This window comes from Falco rusticolus, chromosome 4, assembly GCF_015220075.1.
Source record: "Falco rusticolus isolate bFalRus1 chromosome 4, bFalRus1.pri, whole genome shotgun sequence".
Lineage (NCBI taxonomy): Eukaryota > Metazoa > Chordata > Aves > Falconiformes > Falconidae > Falco > Falco rusticolus.
Window position 1 is genome coordinate 109,807,643 of NC_051190.1, and position 25,716 is coordinate 109,833,358.

The 25,716-nt window shown below is 36.9% G+C and overlaps 1 protein-coding gene across 1 annotated transcript in view; it reads left to right on the forward strand.

Moving 5' to 3' along the window:
* The window catches only part of SKAP2 (src kinase associated phosphoprotein 2), a 119,034-nt gene that overhangs the window by 63,862 nt on the left and 29,456 nt on the right, over window positions 1-25,716 (forward strand). The window contains exons 5-9 of the mRNA XM_037383131.1: window positions 5,909-5,986; window positions 6,737-6,820; window positions 15,747-15,871; window positions 16,778-16,841; window positions 17,206-17,310. Coding sequence (XP_037239028.1) covers window positions 5,909-5,986; window positions 6,737-6,820; window positions 15,747-15,871; window positions 16,778-16,841; window positions 17,206-17,310 — 456 coding nt within the window. The remainder of the gene's footprint in view (window positions 1-5,908; window positions 5,987-6,736; window positions 6,821-15,746; window positions 15,872-16,777; window positions 16,842-17,205; window positions 17,311-25,716) is intronic.

The following is a 25,716-nucleotide window of genomic DNA, read 5'->3' on the forward strand; positions in this document are numbered from 1 at the left end:
TCTCTAGCCTAGATTCACAGTGCTTGTGCAACAGATGTGACCCCAATGTATTGCTACGTACAGATTCAAAGATAATTGAATCCCTCTGTAGTAGCTATTAAAAATGTGTAAACGCTATATTTCCAGATCAAAATGAAATGAAGAGATACGAAGAATTTTGGGAGAAGTGTATGAGAATGGGGGTGGGAGGGAAGAAAAGAAGACGAAAATACTTTTTGTGTTGCCAAAAATAATGCCTGCTACTTTGCTGAACTTTAACAGAAATATTTTCAGAAAATCTGTGCCATTTTACAATTGCAGCCTGGGACATATAAAAGTGCTGAGCCTGAAGACACCCCCCCCATTTTCTGCATTTTAAAGAATATTATTTAAATACTTAAATTTTAGAGAAACATCCAGTTTCATATCGGATACAAGATACACTTCCATATTGCCAGTGTTTTTCCCTCTGTTTTCTAGCTGATGTCAAAGTTTTTACTAACAATAATTCAAATATGTAAAAATTTTGTTTCTTTTTTTGCATAAATGGGTGTTCAGTAAGTAAAAAGGAGGCTGGAAAAAATTTCAATAATTGTGGTTTTGTTTGGTGGGGGTTTTTTTAGTGTGTGTGTGGGGTTTGTTTTGTTTTGTTTTTTTATGGAAGATTAAGAAATGGCAGTTGCTGGTTTTTTTTCATATAATCAGATTGATGTATTTTGTCCTGGCAGTTTTCTTTTACAAGGACTGAAGAACAGTGAATTATTCTTATTTGAACAAGAAATCTTTACTATTATAATAGTCAAGCCTGTGGTCCTCTACTAGGAAAGCAAGCTGTAATCAACCACTTAGCTGTTACTGAATTACACTTATCTCCACTTCGCCTGTTTAACTTCCCATAAGCATGCTAAGCACCTCTTTAGAATGCATTGACCTCTAATTATTTCTTGCTTTATGTATCCCTTAGCCCACATTGAAGAAATAAAAAATATTCCTATTGGTATACAGTGCAGAATAATACAACCTGGTTTTGTTTTATTTATTTTGTATACAGAATGAAATTTTAACACCTTTGGGTCCTCCAAAAATCAACATGCCATGCATAATGATTGAATTTCATGCTTTATCATGTGAAGCAACACTGATGAAACTGTTTCTAAGTAATGGGCTAAATTTACTACTGCAGTAGGGTGCAAAATTGCACATGCAGGCTTTTGACTGTCTGATTACCAAGTTGCAAAAATTGTAGCCGTGCCATAAGCTGTATCTGAGGTCTTTCTGAAGTCACAAGATGCACTGGATTTGTGCAGTGGAACCTGTACATTAATACACCTACGTTAATAATGTTGATGTTTTCCTGAAGTCAAAGCATGACTGGTGGAAAAACTGGCTTTATGCTTGAGTGAGAGCATTTCACTTTCTTTTCACTGGAGGAATTTTTAGCCTGGCAGCAATAGCATTATAATAACTGCCAGCTGCTCACTTGGCACAAATGTGCCTAGAACCAAGAGGAAGAGCCTGGTGCATTATATGTGTAATTTACTTTTCTCTAAAACTTGAAGGTTTAGACCTCATAAATATTTTGATCTGGTCTTTGATGGCCTTTGTACGTATCAGTCTGGGAATATGCACGCGGAGCATAGCTTGCAGGTTTTAGTTTGGAGTACATTGAAGTAATTCCCACCACGATAAGAAGAGGAATTATTCTGGGAGATTCATCTGTGAGTGGGTGGTCAAGAAAGAAGGAAAACCTTTAATGTTAAGCAGATGATCTCATTTTATACTGTATATTGGGGGTGCAAGATAATAATCTCCCCAAATATTGGATAGTATTGATCTGATTTTCACATCAAAGAAAATAAGGTTCAAGACATTATTTATGAGGTAGAAAGTCAGGAATGAAAAGGAGCCTTTTTTTGTATCCTCCACTTTGTGCTTGCCCACCACTGTCAGGGCAATGATACAGCACAAGTTAGGTCTGGAAGGGTATGCAGGAGCGATCGTACCTTTCCCCACCTGTAAACTTGCACAGCTACAAGCCACAGAACACTTCTTGACTCACAGTGGTACTTTACTTTTTGGTGTTGAAAATTTATTTAAAATTGACTTCAGAAATTACAGTGTACCAAAGGAGAAACCAGGGAAGACTATGGGTCTTTATAATATATTTATTTCCAAATCCTTGAGACCTATCTGGAAACAGCCCATACAGGGGTAGGAAGACATATAGTGATCTCTGCTTGTCAGATTTTGGGAAAGAAATTTTGCTCTGAACTGGTAGTCAGCTTGACCGTAAGTATCTGAGCAACAAACACTGAGACACTCAGGAAAGTTAATACCAGTAGGTGCTATCTTGCATCTCTGCATTTCATTTGTTATAGTGGACAATCTCCAGTGAAGTTAGAGGAAACTGAAATTCAGGCCATTGCACCTGCATCCATTGGGGAAGGGAAAAAATTTCCTTATCATGATGTCCTGGGGCGTGCAAGGAGTATAATATTTGGGAATTCAGAGCTCTAAACTATAAAGGAGCATGTGACTCAAAGCATGTTGTTTTATTTGCTTCATAGTTCTTTGTTTAAAAAAAAAAAAAGTAATGCCTTTTTTCTTGGCAGTCTTTCTCTGTGTTAAATAGATATTTTTTTACTTTTTTTTTTATGGAGGGAGCTGTCTTACTCAAAGTCCCATTCGCTAGTCAACTAATGAGCCTCCGATCTCAGCTGTTAGTGCAATGTAAACAAATGCTGCTTTACTATAACAAAAGTGCAGCTTTACTGATACTTTTTTTAGGAGATTTGTGTCAAGCCTGATCTATTTCAAATGAATGGGCAAGCAACACTTTGATTGAAATCAACTGCAAAAACCAACCTCCTATGCAAATTCCAGACTTTCAGTTGAGAGTTCCCACAGCTAGGGATTGCAGTTCACTCTAAATCCTGTTTGAGATGTGGACAAGAGGGTAAAGCAATGGAAAAAAATGGAAGAAAGGTAGAAAGGAAACACAGTTTAGGTGCCTTCCATGCTGACTAGGCAGTAGCTGTAAACAAGAAGTCATTCTCTCTTCTTTCATCTCTCCATTGTTTTTATAGCAGCACAGGGGTAGGAGTATATCTGCATTTGTGCTGCCTTCCTGCCACATATGCACAACACCTGGGAATAATGTGAATCTGCGAGGAGGTAGTTCTTTCTATTTCCTTTATACTTTTTGTACTACTTAGTCTCTCTCCCCTTCCTTCTGGAGGTACAGGGCAATGAAAGAAGGTATTTAGCCAGATTTATGCTTTTTCTTTCATGTACAGCTGATGTGTCTTGGGATATTACAATTAAGTCTGTTTCTCCTGCCCTTCTATCATATTTTTTGGTTCCCAGGCTTCTCTGACAGAAGGATGATAATATGTGTGTGATCTGTTTCTGTTTCAACTGCTTACAAATTGTGAGTGGCAGTGGGGCTGACCAGCCGCTGCTTGTTTCATGGAGTAACAGCCTCATGCTTTGAGGAACAGAAAAAGAAACTGGCATCTCTACAGGTTGAGGGTGGGAGGAGGACTTCCTTCTGCAGTGTCACCAGAAGAGTGGGAAAACTACCTTTTTTCATGAAGGTTCTTTTCCTTGCAAGCTTTCAGTGCCCTATGCAAAATAAATGTAGTCTCAGAAAAAGCTGTAGTCAAATTTATCTGGACTTGTCTCGGCAGAAGTAGCAAAACTGAGAGTAGGGTTTTGACTCCGAATTAGTCAATTCAGATGAGCTTCTACCTACAGACACAATAAGATGAAGGACACCCCCAAGTATGTGTTTCTCTGGTACTGTGTGTCCCATTTGATTTCGCTGCTCACTAAATGTTCACTTGCCAAGCTGCCTCATCAAAACCCAGACTGACACCAACGATAATGTATACAATTAGATCCAAACAGTGGTTGAAATTCTTAAAATAAAAAATTTAAAGAGTGAACTGGTTTTGTTTATTTGTTTAATTAGGTTGTATGTCTTCCACATCTGTGGGGATGCAGTGTTCTAAAATGAGCCCTACTGGAAGAGGCAAAGCTGTAAGTGTTGCACACTGATGCCTCCCAATGACCAATATAAAGCAGCACACTATGTATATTTGTAAAACTCTACACCTCCCCCACTCCTAGTATCATCATTAGGTCATGTTGTTAAGTAACAAACTTCCCACATACCAGCCAGCGAGTGTCTTTGTTTTCTGATTGCATAATGTCAAGCAAGGGGACAGCTGCATCATTTTGTAACGCACGTACGTGGAGCCACAAATCTTGTATCTTTAATACAGTAGTAAAAATTCCATAGAAGCTGAAATAACAACCTAGTGTACTCCTGATCTTTAAAAATAATATTAATAAAAAAGAACCTCAGTGGAAGTGTCAATGTATATAAAATTCTGTCTACTACCTTATGGTATCCAACAAAATCTTTTTTTTTGTCTAAAAAGCCAGCTGTATTTACAGAATGCAGACTCATTTTGACTGTTGTCATACTTTAAAAAATAACATTCCCTGTGTGTTCCTGTCTTTTTCTTGTTGCTTCCCTTCCACTACCGTATTTAAGTCTACCATAAACCAACTAATTTGTGGACACTGATTAAAAAAATTTCTATTTTAAGTGACAACCTAAAAATCCAGGAAGTTGGCATCACCTTCCAGAGATAGTGTTCTTTGTTCAGGGTCAGACAATTGATCTTTAACCCACACTGCATATTTTAAAGTGTGTGGTTTGTGTTGTGGGTTTTTTTTTTTTTGGTTTTTTTTTTTTTTTTTTTTAGCACAGGCGTTGTCTGCTGATATCAGTCCTTTTTTGTATCTTTGTATTGGTAGAACTTAATGAAATTACATATTTTTTGATGAATAATTGTTGCTTTGTAAACTTGCCATCTACCTACAGTGGCTTTTATGAATATTTGATGATAATAAGCAGTAGGAACTTCACTGTGATGCTCACATGCACTTAACAAAAAACCCAGGAGCACAGGATATAGCTTTTGTTTTGCTTTTTTGCTTGTTGTAAAGAGTATGACTTTTATATACATGTTAATAGTTAGACATATCTAATATTTTCCTGTTGTTAATACTAGGACTTCCATTTAAACAGTTCTGTTGTTTTAGGAGTGAAAAGATGCAGAATGGAAAACGTAGTTTTTAACATCTAGACTTCTATTTGAAGTTGAGGCAGGGCCAGCTGGTCAGTCTCATGCTCCTAGCTATGAGTTAGCAGCTGAGAAAAAGGAAATAATACAGTGGAACATACTCAGTATTTTCCAGATGCAGCCATGTTCTACAAAACATGTGGATCAATAATTTTGTAAATTTCTGTGCAGTGTCTTTGGTTTATCCAGTATCGCCTTATAGATCCTATAGACAATACTTTTGTGGCATATTGCAAATTCAGCAATGTCTGTCAAAAGCAGGGATCACCTCTTATTATCTCTTCATCTGGTTTGGTTTCTTTTCATAGACAATGTAATAGGGGATCATCACCTTGTATGTTGTTTCAGGATGGTTTTTGTATGAAGCTGGTATTGAAAACTGTATTCCTGATTGGCGTTGCGTTGTGATACTTGATTTTGTTTGCACATTTGAAAAATTACTGCTTTCATTATCCTACTTGCTTTACAGAACACAAATGAATGTTTTCTAAGTTGCCATAGCTTTGTTTAATTATATATTTTTCCTTCTGAGACTTGCAGGGCCTGCTATACAGCTACGTTTTTCCTTACTGAAGTGGTGAGGACAGCAGTAACAGCTCTGACATTTATAATTGGAGGGTTTGTGTACATAAAATAATCTGGCATAGTAGTTACTAGAATTGTTTTTTCCAGTAGCTCCTGCATATTGACAATGTAAAATCTGTAAGTTTATTAACACTACTACAGCATTTTTCTTCAAAAGTGGTGCTTTACAGAATTTATTTTTCTTTCAGGGAATCAGTTTCCTCCTATTGCAGCTCAGGATCTTCAGTTTGTTCTGAAGGCTGGATACCTGGAAAAACGCAGAAAAGGTAAGTCTCAACAATCTTTATGAAAATAGTGCATATTTTGTATCTGGGAAGTCCATGTGTCAGTATTTGATATTATACACGCAGATGACTTTAAACAGGAGCGATAGGTAAAATTAAATAGAAGCTGAAATGTTGAAGCATTGCTATGCAAAAGAAGCACAGCACATAATTGCTCCTGTAGTATGAAAAGAAAATCTTATTTCTTTATTGACTAACAAAATCATGCTATGAAAGTCCACTGTCAGCCATAATTCAGAGACTTTCAGATATTTTTGAAGAAAACATTAGGAACGTATGTAAAAGTACCATATGTTGACTTCATGTTTCACTGAGCATCAAGATTTATTTTCCTTCAAGAGGCCAAATATTGATCTCAGCTTTGGTTCAGTCAATATTTACCTTGATTCAATAAATCTTACATTGTCACTTTAATACCCACTTAATGCTGCAATAACTCTAGGAAATATTTAGGAAGTTGTTCATTATTTCCTTATATTTAATGTTACACATGACTTCTCTCCGTATATGATTTCAAATTCTCATTTCTTTTCTTACCACCAATTTTTATTCTTTCATTTCTAATTTCATTCCCAGTGCCATACATTTCTCTTCTTCATATCCAGATTTTCTTTCATTTCCTTAGCACCTTTCCTACCTCTTCCTCCCTCTTACCTCACCCATGAAAAGAAGTAACATATTTGTGTTTAATAATGACATAAAGTGATATAACACAAATTATATTAATTGCAGATCACAGTTTTCTTGGCTTTGAATGGCAGAAACGTTGGTGTGCTATCAGTAAGACGGTCTTCTATTATTATGGAAGTGACAAAGGTAATTATAATAATGATGATAAACTATAAAAATAATCTTTTAATGCACAAAAGAATATGAAAGCTTTAGTGGAATTGGAAACTGTGAATCTAAGGTAATTTTAAGAAAATAGGTGAAAATTTCAAGAGGCTAGTTTGTTCTTAAACAGTGCTGTGAATTTTAAAAATGAGTAAATATTCTCCAGAATCTGTAAGTGATGTGCTCATTTTCTAAAGCAGGGAAACTGAGCAAAAAGATTAAGTTACTTGTAAAGCTACTTTGTGTGCCAATAACAGCGAGAGCTATTTGATTTGATAGTATGCTGGTAGTTGATTTACTGGACAGAAAATATTCTTTCTGTCCAAATAGAATTTTAATTTTAAAACACCCTCTAGCAATTATACCTTCCGAATTCTTTAAGGATGGTTCTATCCAGGAAAATTTTAGTTCCAAAACTGCATAGTAGAGCTCTGTGTTTCTTTCTAAATAGCTTATGTTTTGAAAAAGCTAGAAAGACGTAATGTATTTAATTAAAAGCTAGTCATGGAGACTGAAACCAGCTTCTGAAGGTGACTTTTAACTTTTAATAGCCAGTTTAAAGAGAAGCTGGCATAAATGTTGGGATATCGCTTTGAATTTTTAAAATTGACAGTCAAATAAAATATCCTTTAAATTGTGTGCCAAGTGTATTTGATGTTTAAGGGTAAAACAAGTGATATAAAGATATGTCTGAGCAACTTTAGAAAGTGTAATTATGTCTCCCCCCACCCCCAAATACTTATTTCTGGGCAGACTTTACATTGAAGGGTTTTTTTCCTTCTGCTTATGTTTGGGTGACTTTACTTGAGGTTAGTGCAGGTGGTTATTTTGTGTTGTTTTATTCAAAGACTAATTTAATTTGATCCAGTTTGTTTCATTCCTCAATTTGCTGACCTATTTAAACTCATTCTTTCTTTAATTCCAAAGAAATAAGGGTCTAATTCTAAGTCCAGTTTTCATCTTGCTACAGTTTCCCATGATAGTTCCTGTTTCCAGACTATTGTTAGCTTATCTGCTAAATGTTCCCTTTTCTTCTTTACTCTTTCTTTGGGATTTATGGATTGATTAAGCTTCAAAAGCGTAAACAATCTTTATTGAAAAATTTTGCGGAGGTGTGACTTAACACTGATTTGTCAGTAATGATTTATTTCTTTATCTGGAAAAGTATCGTGTGCTGTTTGTTTTTATATAGTTATATGTTACCCAGTACTTAAAAAATGGCAAATATTTTAATCAGTTTTGCTAGTTCTTAAAGATTGTTATGAGTTTTTAAATCTTTGTCTTTTCCTCTGCTAGTTTTTGGAGGAAGAAAAGAAAAAGCTTGATAATTTTACTCTTTTTTTTTTCTTTTTTTTTTTTTTCTTTCTCCTTTGTGTCTATGCTAATCATTATTTATGCTTTCTAGCATATGGTTTTTGGATTGAGGCAGGAAATTGCCCACCTGCCCTTTCCCACCCTTTTTTTTTTTTTTTTTTTTTTTCTTTTCTTTCTTTTGTAACAACCTGACTATCAAGGCTGTGTTGTAACTTCTAATACCAGTGCTGAAAGTTGATACATGGAAACTTGTTCCCTAGCACTTGGCAGGTTGGTGTCATGTTAGGAATTGCCTGTGATATACTGTGGGATCTCTTTTCTTTATGGATCTATACACAGATGCTTTGGCTTATATATTTATAGGTTTTGTAGGCTGCAGATTTTTTGGGGGAGATCTTCCTAACTGTAACCTAATGTGGGAGAGGCACACAGTCCACGGGAATTGTGTGGGCTGGACTCCAAACAGTAGCTCGTGGAGGAAGCAAAAAAATCAGATGGACGAATTTCTGCCCTACTTCCATGTGACTGGTGCTGTTAGTGTAGAAAAACTCCTGCAGCATGGTGGAATCGTTTCGTCTTGCAGATCTGAGATGACCAACAGTCATTCCAGAAGCTGCCATTGAAGAAGAAAGCTTTTTTCTAGACTGATTGGAGGTACTTTCTTCAGCCCTCTGATGCCATAATACATAAAGTTGCCTGTTCCAGTGCAGAAGCCAGTTGCCATCGCTGTGTGGAAACTAGATACTGGTGACTGCTGTAGGTCCATGGCAAACTAGTTTGCTGCTGAAACCGGTGGTTGTGAATGTATGTGCTGGTGTTTATCATGCTGTTTAACTGCAGGCTGCATGTCAGCATGGACGACTTGTGCGATGAGACAGTCCTGAGGAGACGTGGCATTTAGTCACTGGAAGAACCTGAAACTGTTTTCACTCCCACTGTTGCAGCCAGCAGTGGTACCTGCTGTAGTATGCTGTTGTGTTGGGGCCCTTCTTCTTTTGCTGTGACCCTTGATGCTGATAACTTGGACCACATGGAAAATCAGTATGTGTTCTTCCAGCCTGCAGGACGGTGGTGAAGTGTGCATTTGCGTGGCTTTGTGCAAATTGCTGCCAACTCCTGAACTGTGGGGATGGCATCTGTCTAAATGATGCCGGTCTGCCCTGGCCTGTGCAGTGTCTGCAGATGTTTTGTATCAGCTGGGCCCTGGGTTCTAACAGGTTCCAGGGCTGATTCACACAACAGGAAAATTCCCCCTCGTTGACGTGAGCCTGGTTTGAAGAGAGATGAGGATTCAGTATGTGCTCAGTCCTGCTGCCCACGTCACTTTTAACGGGTAATGTAGTGCTCGTGCCTGTGTATTGTGGGATGTAAGGCAGAGAGGCAGCAGGAATTTCTGGGTCCTGCTTGGCTTGTTTTGCATTGCGTATATGTTTAAAACTGGACACCTTGGTGAATAATCTGTGAAGGTTATTTTGTGTCTTGCGCAGTGTCTATTCTGTTGGCCAGGGTTTGATTTTCATGCTTAAGTATCAGTGTAAATGTAACTGAGTGCTAAATGTGAGGCTATAGGATGCCTTTTTATTAGGTTGTGTAGGTTTGTTGTTTCCAAAACACTTTTAATTCTTCTTTCTGCTTTTTACACGGGGAAAGCAAGAAGTGTGGAAGTGTTTAAAGTTCACAAAAACATGTAAGGAAAAGTTTCAGAATCATTTATTAAGACTGAATGATGAAAAATATGAGACCTAATCCAGGAGAATATAGTACAAGCTAAAGCCTGTAAAAATACAGTAAATGACTGTGTGTTTGTGTGTGTGCTCATCTAAGAAACTACAAGCATTCTTTTAACAGTTGTGATGCCTGCAGGCTAATGATTGTCTTGTTTCCTCCTCTATTTTCTCACACATTTGGTGAGCATTGGATAGTGAAACAATGTTATTTATCCCTGCAATATAGACAGGTCTAAGTGAATCACCAACGTTTTTTCTTTCACTGATCGATGATATATGGAGTAGATGGAGGAACAAGGCTTAAAGGTTTGACCTAATTATGTGTCAGAAATAGGTATTGCAGGAAGCACATGTGTATTTGTGCTTGTGCTGCAGTACCTGTTGCCAGCATGTGGCCCACAACATTGCAGAGAAGCATGTTCAAATGTCAGAGCTGGCTTGGATTTCCAGAAGCTTGCCTGGTCGTCCTTTTCAGTCTTTCCTTCCATAAACCTTTTCTAGACCTTCCCTTTTCTTTGCTTCCATGCAATTGCATCCTGACTTGGGCACCCTGTTTGCATATCGTTTTTCTATATGATCTCTGGCAGTTCCTCTACTAAGGCAGCTAGGTGGTACGGCTAACCTTTCAGACCTCAAAGTGCATGTGAAGAAGGAAAGTTAATTTGTTGCTTTATAAATGAATGAATTAGTGGCTTCATTACTTCTTCCTCACTAGGCCACGATGTTATATGCCCTTCTGTCTCAGCAAACTGGAGAGATCAGCTAAATGTTTAGCAAGACAGTAATTGATAACATCATGGTAATTTTCCTCTCTGTTAATGGGCACTAAAAATTTATTTTCATTTTTATAACTTGAAAATGGTATCTGCCTGCCTGCCAGTAATACGATGTTGAAGAGGAGGATAATTCAGAGGCTTTTAGACAACTCTTGAGTGGTTTTTTTCCCAATTATTATTTTTTATTTTTAAAATGGATTTCTCTGAATAGTAAGATAGTGGTGGCCAGGCCAATGGATGGACTACATCTCTTTGTGCAAAAGAGAGGTTTTGTTTTATTTTGTGTCTTGGTTTTTTGAAGAACTTGGTGAGTGAACAATATTAAGGGAGAGGGAAACCTAATTAGAGCTGTATTTGAAAATCTGTCCTAGTGACTTTACCTACCAGGCTACTGGAATTTCTGCCACATGCTAAGGTTGCAAATTTCTCCTTCTAGGAGTGACGAAAGATATACAAACCCAATGGAAAGCTGTTGGAAGTATCTTTTTGCTTTTAGCTACAGACCTCCTTCTCGTAGTCTTCCTTCTCTGAACAACCACATAGGAAAGGCAAAAATCCTGGTTTAGTTCAGACTTCACTTTTGACAGAGTCCATAATTGAAATCTGCAGGAATTGTGAATGTTCAGCAGGACTTTGTTGTAGCAGGGTGATGGCAATCAAAGGCATCTATCTAATGAGTACTGAATCTTCTGCTATGAGAACGTTAAATTCAGACTTCGAGAGGCACACTTGCCATTAATAGTACGTTATTTAGAAAATAATGATTGAGCATAAGCAAACTGAATATAAACAACTGGTGCTCTAAATAAGGTGTTTCAATCATTGCTTCTATTCCTTCATTTTTTTAAATTTAGATTTCTCAGAGGACTAGATTAAAGGAAAGGGAAAAACAAAATCAGTTGTATTTCAGATCTGCTGTCTGAAAGGGAAGAACTCCTATTGACGTGTTTGGAAAGGACTGTTCCAAAAGCTGGAAAAAGAATTACCATTTTGGAGATACTGGCACTTACTATTTTTAGAAAGCTGACATCCTGCGTATGGAAAAGTATGTGAAACTACGTTTTAGCATGAAGGCTTGTAAACCATAAGATCTTACAGGCTCTTAATTTCAAGATGGAGAGAGTTAAATTATAGATTAGAATAGTATCTATGAATGCTTTATCGCTCTCTGAAATTTTTCTGTTTGCCTTTGTTCCTTTTGCCTTTCTCTGTAACTTCTTTCCTCTCTACTATCGAAGTCCTTTCTGTTCTTCAGAAAAAAATATGCACTAATTCTTTTTACATGTGCTAATAATATGGGCACATTGCCTTAGGCCTCAAATTTACAACCCAGTCATTTCAAGACCCCATTGAAGGTTTACCCTTCTTTGTTTTAAAAGTTCCCATGGACTCAGTTACGCAAGGTTACTCAAAACCCTTTTTCTCTGCTTCCCTTGAGACTCTTTTTTTCCCCCAATATAATATTGGCCCTGTTTCCGTTGTTAACAACATTTCACTATTTTTAGGATGAGTGACCTTTATATGTAAGAAAAATGTTTGAAGTAGCTCTCAAATTTCATTCAGATCTGTTTTCTCTATTTTAAATATAGCCCCTCATATTTATTTCTCTCAAATATCTATGTACTAGTTTTGACTTCTTTTTTTGTTTAATACTTAGTGCCTGACTCCCCACTCTGTTATACTACCTTTTTACAATTCTGCATTTTTGATGCAAAATGATCTACACAGACCCAGATAGATTTTTCTGTTGTGTGTCTGATAGGAGAAGGGAACAGAAGGATGAGGAGATGAGAGCAAAGAAAAGAACAGTTTATTCTGAAACGAGGTTGGACTTAATTGTAGAACAACTTAAGCTCGATGATGATCATGATTTTTTTTGTTTGTTTTGTTTTTACAAGGCTGATAGCATTATACTTTTTACAATTCTATGTTGTTCTGGGACAACTTAAGGGTTTCCCATTGTTGAATTGCAAAGCCCTATCTTCAGAAAATAAGAGGCAGCAAGAATGTTAATTGTTCTTCAGAGAAGTATGTTCCATCCACATGTCTCTCCCTAGTTCCTCCTAAATATGCTGTTGTATTCCTGGCTAGGCAAAACTCAGGTTCTGGTTTGAGGGTTCAAAATGAAAGTGAAATCTCTGTAATGTAGATGTGCTTCCTGAAGCTACTTCTAAGGCACCCACCATAAAAACCAACTACATCTAATTTTAAGTATCCATTTAAAATACTTGTCTTTGAAATTTTTAAAACATCAAAAACTGTTTAACTCTCCCTAAAGCCCAGTCTCCAGAAAATAGTTCTGATATAAACAACATGACTCTGATTGTGGAACTTCACCGAAATCACTGAGGCATTAACTTCACTGGGCAGCTTTAAATTGAAAGCCAGGTCTGTCTGCACGCCTATGCAGCTGCATGCCTTTGCTGATAAATGAAGGTGAGATGATCATCAGGTCTGATTGATTACAAGATGGCCCTGTCTTCAAGCCTGCACCTGACTACTGTGCCTGGCCAAACAGCTACCATGGGTTGTGGTTTGCTCCACGGTGATCAAGTGGTGGACTTGGTCTCCAGTCCTACTTGGAAAGGTGTATTCTTCAAGAGCAACTGGGATTTGTAGACCTCCAGTGCTTGTCACCATCAGAGCATGCAGCTGAGCTATAGCTGACCTGTGTCCTGCCATTCTGGATTTGTGGAGCTGTTTCTCAGGTCATACCAGGTCCTATCTCTGGCTTGCTGCCCCAGAGAGTGTGAATGCATATGGAGAGTCTTTCTATCTACTTCAGTGGGCTCTGGGTCAGGGCTGTGAAGTATCTCACGGTCTTAAAATTTCCTCATGGTCAACATTTTAAGCATGTGCGTAATGCTGCACTGGACTTAGAGGTCCTTCACTGCACGGAGAGTTAGAAGCAAAAGTAGCAATCCTATGACTAGTCTGTTGCTGTAAAGGTCAGTGAAAGGATTTAATACCAAAGGATATATGTATTTTTTGGTGGTGCATACAGGTGATTTTCATTAGCACTGGAATAGCATGTTCAGAGAGGTAAGACAAAGACAATGTAAACAATGAAGCCATCAAATGCAATATGGATATTATGCACCGCATTCCCCTTCCAATGCAAAGTACAGCACCCTTGTGTTTTCAATGTAATGCTCTTTGAAAGAATGAGTTCAGAGGTCATCTGACATTAGCTCTGACGAACTGTATTGCCATAAAAGGGATCATCCACGTCACAGAGAAGCAGGCTCAGAAAGAATCCAAGAGACTAAATTTGAATGCTTGCCTGATTTTTATCCTGACAAAATGTTTTTACCTTTTGGACATGGTGTTTGTTTATTCTGTCTGGTGTGCTCCTATATTCTTGGGTTTTGATAAACCTCCAGCATGGGATAGTGAGAATTTAATGTTTCACTTCTTTTCCCTGAGGTCACAAGTGAGGGAGCAATAACATTTCTAGGCAGAAATGAATTTCTTTAAAAGGGGACCTAGTTAACCTATTGCAAATTATTATTTCTAATAGCTGCCTTGGTGCAATTCCATGAGTTTTGCATCTGTGTGCTGTTTGATATAGGAGTGGAGGATTGAGCAAATATAAAATATTAGCACTGCATCATTAGTACTTAAGGCAAAATAAAACTTACTGTGGGGGAAGGGACTAGAAGAGAAAATAGGGCAGTGTGCTGGATTTTCTCATGTAATTGTGCTATTTGGTATTTACTTGCCCTGGGTGAGAGTTCATAAAAAAAGTGAAAGGGACAAAGAATTTGTGTCTTTATGCATGTAAGATTACTAGCAAGGGTATTTGTATGGTGACTGCCCTTACATCCATTGATGTTCATGTTGCTGTCTTAGCCAATTTTCACCCTCTCAAAAGTGGAAAAAGGTTTCCTTTCCTATTAAATTTGCAGAAAGATGACAAAATTATGTCGAGATTTGTAGTTTTTTCTGTTTTGTCTACTGTAAAAGTTTTCTCCTTTGTTGACAAACATAAGCAATAGATGCTGTATTTGCACCTAAGTTCTGTTCAGCAATACTTAAAGTAGTTTTGCTGCTGTGCTTGATGCTTATTGTTAATTGATTATTTTCTGTACTGTGGAGAAAAACTACACTTATGGCATTTTCCTTCATTTGCAACTGCACTTTTTTTCTTTGCCTGAGAAAATGTGACTGATGATGCCTATCTTTGCTTGAATGCTGCACTGTGATCTACAGAGATTGCAAAACTGAATTACTTTTACCAATTTGATTTGTTTTTCAAGTTTTTAATATTCACCAAAACATGCCAGAGCACATAAAATTGGATGTAGGGTTTGGTCTGAAGAGCTCAGAAGGAGCACACAGGTGCTGCTTGCCCAGTGTGCAGCATATTTAAACTCAGGCCTGTTCTAAGTGATACTTCTATAAACCAGACCTTTTGAAAAGTAGAATTGTCTTTAAAACAACCACATGGCTCTACATAATAAACTGTGGTAGGGTTCAGTACTTTTATTAGCTAACTAAATGTTTGCTGTGTTGAGGAAATACTTTTGGAACACACACCTGAGTTTATAACAAAATTCATTCTGTATTTCTGCCATGTGAAAAGGAGGCACAGCTTGGGGGTGGGTAGCAGAATGTGAAAGGAACCTTTTCCAGTTGCTTGAAAAGGAGTTTGAAGTTTATTTTTTGAGTGAAGTGGTTAGTTGAGGAGGGAGCTTTGCAAGTTCTGAGCTAGACAGGTTTTCCTATTGGTTTACTGAACCTGAAAGAGACACTGATTTATAGGAAACGTGTCTTGCAAGTTCCAGTTCTTGGCTTTCACTAGATACAAATGTCATAACATGCACTTCTTACTAAATAAGACCACCATCTGCAAGCATACCCCTGTGGAATTCCTTAGGCATCCTACAGAAAAATGTACTTTTGTGTACATCTTCCTTTAAAAGAAAGCTTTATCTCCAGAAGCATCACTTAATCATTTTGCTAAAAACCTCCCTGTTCTTTGTAAAATTCATGAAATAGAAAACAAAATCTGAATAAACGATAACCTGCTGAGCCCCTGACGTTCACTGTTGTAAATGAAGCTCTAACTTTGTTTTTTATCTCCAACAGACAAACAACAGAAAGGTGAATTTGCCTTAGAGGGCTACACCATCAGAATGAATAATAGCCTTCGAAAGGATGCAAAGAAAGATTGCTGTTTTGAAATCTTTGCTCCTGATAAGCGCATTTATCAGGTTGGACTCTTTTTATGTTGACTTGAAATTAAATTGATAAAGCCGTTACAATTCCAGTTACTGAATTAACATTTCAGTAAAACAACTTTCACTGACATCTTAATGAAAAAAGGAAACACTTGCTTGCTTATATCATATATTCATATATTAGGGAAAAAAATCTGATTTGAAATATGTATGTATGTCCTCAAATATTATCTTGTTGGACAAGAGCAAGGAAATCTATCATCTTTATCTACTGGTCATTTCAATGTTAGCATTTTAATAGCTATTGTATAGTATGTCTGTGATTTCTTGGATGAATTAAATAATACAAAAAAAAGTTGAAATTTATACCGGTGTTGAATACATATTGTATTGGTCATGGCTTTGGAAGGAAAATCTACGTAAAGGCACATATCAGCTTTGCAATTCAGAGATCTATCAGCTAGACATCAATATGGAATGTAAGTTTAATAAGTTTTAAATATCTGAGATTGCAGTTGAAAGCCAGTTAATTAAGCTGTCAGGTAGTGTGTTGGAGTCTGACAAGAACATTTTTAAGAAAACTGTACCCAGCAGTCTAAAGAAATTCATGGGTGTCTTCTAATTGTCAAGGGCAAATTTTGTTCGTCAGTTCTGGCTTTGACATTGATGAAGAGAAGCAGCTTTTTTCTGCACAGCTGCCAGCTGCTGATCAGAGTTTCAAATCCATCATCCTCTCCTTCAATTACGTAAATTTGTCAAAATTAGCTGTACATTATAAGAAGCATCCTTGCAAGAAAAGTACCATAAGACATGAAAAGAATTACTAATGTTTTTTTGAGGAAGTGATGAGAATGCTACAGTCCCTTTTTTTTATTGCTAATGAAATTGTAGTTGTGTTTTTGTCATTACTGCTAGTAGTTATTAATAAACATTTAACAGTTTACAGCTGCCACTCCCAAAGAAGCAGAGGAATGGGTACAGCAAGTCAAATTTGTGATTCAAGGTAAGTCGGCCCGTAAAGCTGTAGCCTTTATTGCCAATACTGCTTAGTGATGGTGATTCGGTCCATTAATGTATCTGTCACGTTTGTATATGTAATATTCTTACTTGTCCATGTTTTGAATAGCGAGTCCTGGTTTTCAGTCACGTTGTAGCTTTTATATGACCTTTCTCCTTTTGTAAGATTTCTGTTTTTCTCCAACAATAGTATTTAGCTTGAAAGTTTTCTCATATGAACATTGTAAGAAAATTAGCAGAGTATACTGTAAGCACCAGCTTATAAAAGAATTGTGTTTTCATTTTGCATGAATTTCTGCTTAGGCATTCTTTTCTTGTAAATGTTAACTTTTTAAACTGCTGTTATGTAGATATGGAATCTAATACTATTCCTGAGGAGGAGGAGGAGGAATATGATGATGTTGGACAAGTGAACAGTGAACCAATAGATGATAGCATTTATGAAGAAGTTAAAGGTATTTTTGAAATTTTTTACTTCGTGACTTGTGATGGTTTTATCTTCTCTATTTCTAGTTAACTCTGAGTGGCTGAAAGTAAGTGTGTAAAGTAACCCGATGAATAAGATACTTCCACATTTCCAGTTCTGCTATGACATTGAAAAAAAAAAAAAGTCTTCAACCAGGTCCAAGTGAGAACAATACAGTTTTCTTTAGCAGGGGTATCAAAATATTGCAGAATGTGTAAAAGCGGTCTCAGGGGACTTTGAGTTCGTTAACATTCTCTGGTATGCAATTTTTTTAAATTAAAAAATTGGCTTGCCTTACAGCCTTTTCCACCAACTTGCCCACCATTTTTTTCTTTATTCATTTTGTCATTTGTATTAAGCAGAAGTTCACTATCACTCCATATGTTATCAGCTGCTGCCTAATACATGGTACTAATAATCCTGCAAGAAAGCAATGGTTTGGTTTGAAGGGGCTCTGGAGATGCATTGTGAATAAAGCAACAGGAGTATTGACGTTCTTTTGTTTCATATCTTCCAGCATGATGTTGATTATACAGAAACCTTTACTTTCTGATGTGGTCAAATGATTATGCCTGTAGATGTCCAAGACTATCTATCCGGTGGCAAAACGAAGTAAAAAGAGCTTGGCAAAAGCTCTTAGAGTTGATCATAGACATTCAAGTTTTAGGTGAAGGGTGGTCGGTTTTGGTTATATTTTAAGAAGCTACGAAAAAAATCAGAATTCAGTTGCCATTAGCTAAGAAACGGTGTTTTGAAGTGGTATGACAATTGATAATCACTTTGTACGTTCTGCACGTCTTGCTGTTTGGAGCAGTGCAATTGTCAGCAATATCTTGAGAGGAAATAGTCATGTCATGTGATGCTGACTAACTTTCTGTATCTTTTATTAAAATTTCATTATAAATTAGAATTATTTTATGAATATTCTGACCATTGGAGAAAAGAACATTTTCTAGTGTGTCTTGGTTTTCATTTTAAGGTCATTTCCGTGAACCAAGGGAGCAGAGGGCATGAGTGGCTGGTGAAACTGATTATTGTAGAATTGTAGCTGCGCTCAATTCTTTAAGCACCTTTTTTTCTTTTTTTTTCCATTGCTTTGAATTGTGCTTAGACTATATCAGCACAGAATACATGTTCTGCTGAAATGGGGTGTTGTGTGTCATGCATGCTCAAAAACTCTTCTGCAGTGAATATAAAAGCTCCATTACAGGGCTTAATCTTACAGCTAGAGGATACAGCCAAACCTTGTTCCAGTGCTTGTTGGATGCTGAGGCTCTTATAGGTGGTGATCTTGGATGCTTGCTTATGCTTTTGTTAAAGAAGCTCTAGCTGTATCCTGGGGTAAATTACTCTTTCCTGAACTTATCTTACCTGTTCATTTGAATCTCAAACAATAAGTAGATCTGGAGCAATAACACGTACAATGTTGGTAGAGGGACAGTACTTAGTATATGCTTTGAGTTCTTTGCTTCGAGCTCTGTCTTCAGAGAATTGCTGCCTTGGTATGATTCTGCACGAATTTAGAGTATTTTCACTTAGATCCCATTTTTATGTCTTTTTTAGGAACTGTTGTCTCCTAATGTAGCTAATAAATCTGAAATGTAACAGAACAGCTGTTACAAAGAAAGGATAGTTCTTCTGTTATTCAAGAAATATAGTTTCAATTTTTAGTTAAATGAATTTCTTTCACCATGATCTTGGAATGGTGCTTCATTTTCATGTTACCAAGTAGGGATTATCTTTATCTCATGCTTTCTCCATCTTGTCTGTTACTGTCTGTTGTAAACTTTTCAGAAAGGACCATCTTACCTTGTGCAGTGGAGCTCTTAATTTTGTCTGTGATGTGTTGGCATAATTAAGCAAAAATAAAGCATAAATTTGCGATACATTTTAGGTGATTAAAGTGTCTGTTTCTCTTCCATAAGTGTGCTTTAATAGTAATTTGCTTAAATGGAATTAGAAACTTATGGCTTTGATGCCTTAGAGCAGTCCTCCTTTCTTAATACGTAGCATATTGGAGTGTTAGGTGAAATGCTAGTTGACAAACCTTGCAGGAGCAGGCCTAATTTGGTTCTTGTATAGCTGTTCATCTAAACTGGATGGTAAAAGGGCATACTCCAGTTTGGTCTCATCTGCCTTAATTAGGCCCGATTGGTTGCATTTAATTCCAGTTGGCTGTCCTTTCTATTTTCCCAGGTAAGTGAATTACTCTTTCTTCCTTTCATGATCAAAGGGTGGAGCATCATTATCCTTGCTGTTATCTGACTTAATAATATAGAACAAATAAGGAATTCTGAATGCCAGTTAAGAGAACAGAAAAAGAGTTACTTGTACAGCCACAAAGCTATGTTAAACTCTGGAATGCAGAAAGCAAATATATTTAGATCACTGTGAAGAGGGAGAAGAAATTAATTCTAACTTTGTTTTTATTCTCAAAGCATCTTCATGTTAGAGGCTTCTGATCCTCTGTTTCTGCAGATGCACTAGCTTTATACATATTGAATTTCAGGTGCACAGCTCATTGTATCTTGTTATTATTTATTTGGCTATAATTTTCAATTTCTTAAGTAAGTAAAATTTTGCATTTCTGTGGTTCTGTGGTGTTTTTTATATCAACGTTTCAGTAACAAATGAAACCAGTTCATGATGCAGTCCATTTGGTAATATTTGGTTTGGTATTTGAATAAAGAGTGTTTGAAAGAAAAAAAAGGATATGGAAATCTTTGGACACTTTTGAAAACTGGGATTTTTTGAGAACTGTTGCAGTAATCAGGACTGACTGATGCTGTATTCTCCAGCTATCTCATTGCTTAGCTATTTTTTTTTCCACCAACTTGTGGCAGGAGACAGTGTAGATGAATTTTCCAGGCAGGAATTGGATAGCTTCAAACCAGTATTCAGAACGGTCACAGTCTATTAGCCTATTAAAAGCACAGATTTCAGTGGCATTCAATTTGTCTGCTGGCAGGAGGAGTGCGTTGATAGTTGGAGGGGGTACAAAGAGAGGTGGGAAAACTAATCTTTTGATCTGTTAAGTCACTTTCTTCTTTAATAGCATGTACAAATTCCTATTTACCATAGAAGCATCATTTTCCTGGTTTTCAGTATTAGTCAGTGTTTTACTGTGGTTATTCAAGTAGAGTAAAAAATGCCAGAACTGCCAAAGATTTCCCAACTTGTAAAACCTTCCTTGCAAGATTGTTCAGGAAGAGAAACCTTTATACTGTCTTCAACAAACAAAGCTTTTGTCTTTTTGTTTTTTAATAAAAGCACGGAGGAAAACTTTGTTAAGCAAAATGAAAAATATTGTAAAGGCAGGCCCCTTTTTGCTTAATCAGATATTTATTTTCTGCCTTGGTACACATTATATAATTTGCAGTCCGCAGCTGGATATTTTAAGGTGTGACATAAAATAACTCGTAAAACTGTAGTATTAAATAACTGTGTATGTAGAACTACCTAGATGCATAGTGTTTCTAGCTTAGTGGTGTTTTAAGCAGAAGACTTGTCCTTGTCACAAGAGTGAACACTTGTGGCTTTAAAGATGATGCCATCTGTTACAGCCCTTGACTGATTGTTTTTTTTTTTCCTTCTTCTTTTATTAAGTCAGGGTTTGAGACATAATTTTTAAGGGCCTTCAGTATGATCTTCTGCGGTTTCACATCTGTATGGAGCACATACCCAAAACTGCAATGCTAACTACTGCCTGTCACCTTGATCCTTTCTACAACCTCAACAGTTTGTGTACTGTCTACAACACTCCCGTACAACAGGAGGAAGGAGATGTTAATCCGAGCTAACATACTTATCTTAATTTTCACTCTTGTGTTATCTTTTTTTCTTCTGTTCTCTTTCTGCTCACAAACTTGCATTCTAGCAGTAGTGTCCATGGTGTACAGTATAGTTGCCATGAAAATGCTTCCAAAGGTAAGGTCTGATTCTTACTTTGGTGGTGCTTTTTTGGTGCATGGAGATGATAAAATGCCCTTAAAGAATGGGTAAGGTTGGATCTCTTCTCAGCCTGTCCATAACACAGAGAACTTCTGAGTGAGCAGGAGGGAAGGATGGCGGAATTCAGTGTTGTGGTGATCTCTGGTCAGGGGAACTGGTGTGGAGAATTGACCTAGCCAAGAACTCACTCGAATCAGTTCTTAGTTTACTAAGTAGATTAAACCTGAGGGTTGATTCAATCTCAGGTTGGGACATGGGTCATGGGAAGCCTGCTTTTGTTTTGATTCCTGCTTTCAGTCCTCTACCAAACAGTTTGGTCAAGCCCAGGTATCTGGCCGATTAATTCTGTTTTGCAGTGTACTGGAAGCAGAGCTAGGGAAACTGTAACTGAAACAAAGCTCAGGAAAAGGTAAATGGCTTATTTTATGCGGTAGCAAGCGTGCTATGCAAAGAAATGCTTTTTAATTTGTTTACTCAGTTTAAACAAAGTCTTTTAAATAGTTTTACAATTATATTGATATTTCAGAGCTTATTTCTGACATTGAGTGTTGAGGTGGGAAATGATCATCCTGTCTATCTGATGGTTGTCTCTTTAAGCAGCTTTGTCGCTTTCATTTTTTTGAACAGTTAATCTCTGCAGTTAAGCAGCATAACTTAATATCCTCCTCATCTCCTCTTGCTACTGGATTGCTTGAGCTCTGAAGAAGCAAACTTGTTTTTTGATGATGTACTCTTTTCATGAGCATGGAGGGAGGAAAAAAAGAATGTGACCTCATTTACCTGTTCTTGGGAAGGAGGAAGTTATGATTATGTAGTAGAGCTTGAGTGTAAGTTTGATCTGTCATTCACAAACACCACAGCAAATATTTGTGTTCTTAAAATGTGTCAGATGTATTGACTTCTTGGCACTAGAAGTGAAGATTTCACAGCACTGTGTTAATGAAAATGCCTTTTCAGGACACCTTTGCTTATTTTAGAGTTTTCAATATGTCACAGTCAGGGTCTGTGGGCACAACAAACATTTGGTGTCAAGCAGTCCCAGTTGTGAATTACAGCTGTATCATCAAGTTTCTAAAACCAGTAAGCTAAAATGAAGAAACTGTTAATTGGTTGTTGTAAACCTGAGCAGTAGGTTTAAGTCAGCAGAGACAGGGGTGGTTATGGAATCTGAGACGTTACCTATGATCATTGCTGTTAAGTCAGTATATCATGTATCCTGGTATATTGTCCAAATTCCTCCCAGCATCTGTTGTTTGCTTCAAGTAGTTATGGAATTCTTTACTTCTGGTGCACAGAAGTTCTATATAATGCTGGTGTGCCATCAGCTTTTTTTTTTGTGGGGTTTTTTTTCCACAGAAAGAATTCTAAATGCTTTTAATTTGTAAATGCAGTGATTTCAAAATATAAAGTGTAAGCAGGGAAGTAGGGTCTAGAGTATTTGAAGCTGAAAAGACTGGATGTAACATAAACATTTTTGAGGGCAGTACTAAAGATGAGTTTCCAAAATAATTGCTGAAAGTGTTTCAAATAATTTCAATTAAAACATCTTTAAGATTCAAGAACACAGCAAGGGATTTTTTTTCCTTTTAAAGCATTGAACATTCTTCAAAACCATTTTTTCAAAGATTGGATCTCAGTGTTGTTAAGAAATTAATATTTTTCACTTGTTTAGCCATTGTGTTATTTTGGAATATGGAGTATTTTTGGTCATATCTTGCTCATAGGTAGAGTACCAGAATAAGGAGAAGGGGGTGCTATGGGACTTACTCAGTTTGCTTTAAATAAAAAATAATTCAAACAATACAAGAGCAGTGAAAAGCAAATGTAAGCTACATTTTGGTGTCAGGGAATAGTAAAGATTTTTTTTGCTGTCCAAGATGTGTGATTTTTGTTTTCTTGATCACTGGGATTTGGGGTCTGCTAAGTGTCTTTGACTACAGGCCAGACATGGAAATAATTGAAAAACAATCTCTTTCAACTGTATATTGCTACATCCCAACTGCTATGATGAAATGGAGCTGTGTCTGAATTCTCTGTTACTCTGCGTTTTGAGGCAGTATGCTTATGGGATTTATATATACTTTGGAGCATCCTTCAGCTAGTACTAAATGCTCTCGAGACGTGAGTTATGAATTCAGACAATTTTTTGTATTTAAAGGCATTGCATCCAGAAGGTGGTTAGGAACTTGATACTTGGACCTCAGCTTTTGTTTGCCACAAGGGCTTGGGCTTTAATTTCAATTAATGCAATCCTACAGCTAAAGAGGGAACCTTTTCTTTCTGTTGATGTTAGGTATCAGTGATGGAAGAGGAGGTAAGTTTCTGGTGTAGCTGGAAAGAATGAGAAGTCCATTGAGTGGGAAGTGGTAAATCTTCAGGAGGAAAAATTAGGTTCATAGGCTCTTCAGTGTTTCTTGTGAAGTTAATACGAAGTGGTGGCCTGTGAACATCAGGTGGCCCATAGCTGTCAGGAAGCCTACTGTCTATGATGCAGTTCAACCCCTGCTCCCCAATCACACACTCATTCAAAAATGTGCAAGCAAGGAGGACAATAAAAATTAATAATAACTAAGTATTCATATTTAGTCTGATTTGCGTGACTATATTCGCTGATTGGACTTGGAGTGGGATTGTCTGCTGAGAAATAGTCGTAGAAGAGTATTCTTTAGTAATGCACTTCTGCCGCAGCAAATTTGGTCATCCGTGAGATTCAAAGCAGTTAATTACAATATTTACAGTAAATGGAAAATGTGTGCTATTAAGTTTAGGTATTTATTCTCCTCTCTTTGAACTGCTTGCAAGACTTCATCGTTTTCAGATGTTTTGAATGTCATAGTTTTCATAGAGTTTACAAGTGGAGAAAATAGGAGTGGCCTTCCCGAATTCCTGGTCAAGTGTTACAACAAACTGAAAGAGTTCATGTTGGAAAGGCTGTGTTTATCAAAGTTTTGGATTTGCAAAGGCTGAATTTTGTTTCTGTATTTCAGAGAGCAAAAAATAACAAAAGTACCCTAAAGCCCAGTCAGACAAAAAAGCCCCAAGAAACCAAACAAACCCCCCAATAAAGAAGGAATAGATTTTTAAGTCTGCATAGTCCATTGGCATTTTGAAGCTTACTTGCTTAAAATTAGAAGACATAATTTAATAGCTAAACAGGAAGCATTTTTAAATAATGCATTTTTATGTTTAAAGAACTCTTTCAAAAACTAATTAGCACTCAACTCATTGAAAGAGAATTTACTTATTGAAATAAGAAATATCTTACTGCAAGTACTGATCAGTCATTTTTGTACTATTTTCTGTGCCACCAGCACTAAACAACGTTTGACACTATTGATTTGTAAAACCAGTCTGATGTGAACAGTATGTGACAGAAGTTGTTTGTTATTAAGAGATAGAATCCTGTCTCAGAAAGGCTTGTCATCCTGGTGAGACAAAATCGCACAAAGTAATTTTACTTGTATCATAGTTTTTTCAGTGTTGACTCTGTTGCTGACAGCTGGCTTCATGTTAAATGTGAACAAAGCTCTGTTTATGCATGCATGTCTTCAATGGGTTATGGACCCAAAGTTCATTCTCTTGAAAGCAAAGTAGTTTTCTTTGGTAGCACTGTTTTTATCTAATTAAGAAGCAGTGCAATAATTCTAATGCAAAACATTCAGAAGAAATGTCTTGGTATGTGAGATAGTTTATTAACCATAAATGTGAGGAATTGCTGTGGTTTAGCAAGTTCAAAGCAAAATGTCAATTGTATTATGTATATTTATGAAAACAGAAATGTTGGGCTTGCTCTACTGCTTGGCTATAACAGTGATGAATACTATATAGATAGATCAAGGAACCTTTACTTTTTGAATTTGTGACAAATGACTGCATATCAGGCTATTAAAACCGTTAGGTAGAGGTTTTTTAAGAAACAAGAGCAACCAGAGGTTACATGGTGCCTCAGGCTATCGCTTCTCAACTTTTCTGGTTTCCACAAGGTACCTATTAAAGAACCATATTTTATACAACTCGATTCTCAAATAAGACCCAACAAGGTGGGCTTTAAAGGCCGAATTAATCACTCTGTTACTGTGGATACAAATTCCTTATTTGAATTTTTCAGCCTTTAGAAACACATCAGTGTAAATCCTTCTGTATATGTCTTTTCCTCTCAGTGTACTTTTTATCAGCTACTCAGTTTCCTACCCACTGTCATCAAAAATGGAGAAATTAGCCAAGCAAAACACCTGGCTTCATGAATTTTGCTGGCCGTATGCATGTGTACCTGATTTGCTTGCGTGTTAGTGTACTGTGTTTGCGATTGATGTTATGTTTAGATTACACACATACAAGGAAGGCAACACAGGAGAAGATGCCTCTTTCCTTGTCTTTACTGCTGCTCCCTGGACTGGCTTAGGGGTCTTTGAAAGAAGCAGGTTATTTGCTTCTAAGAAAAGAA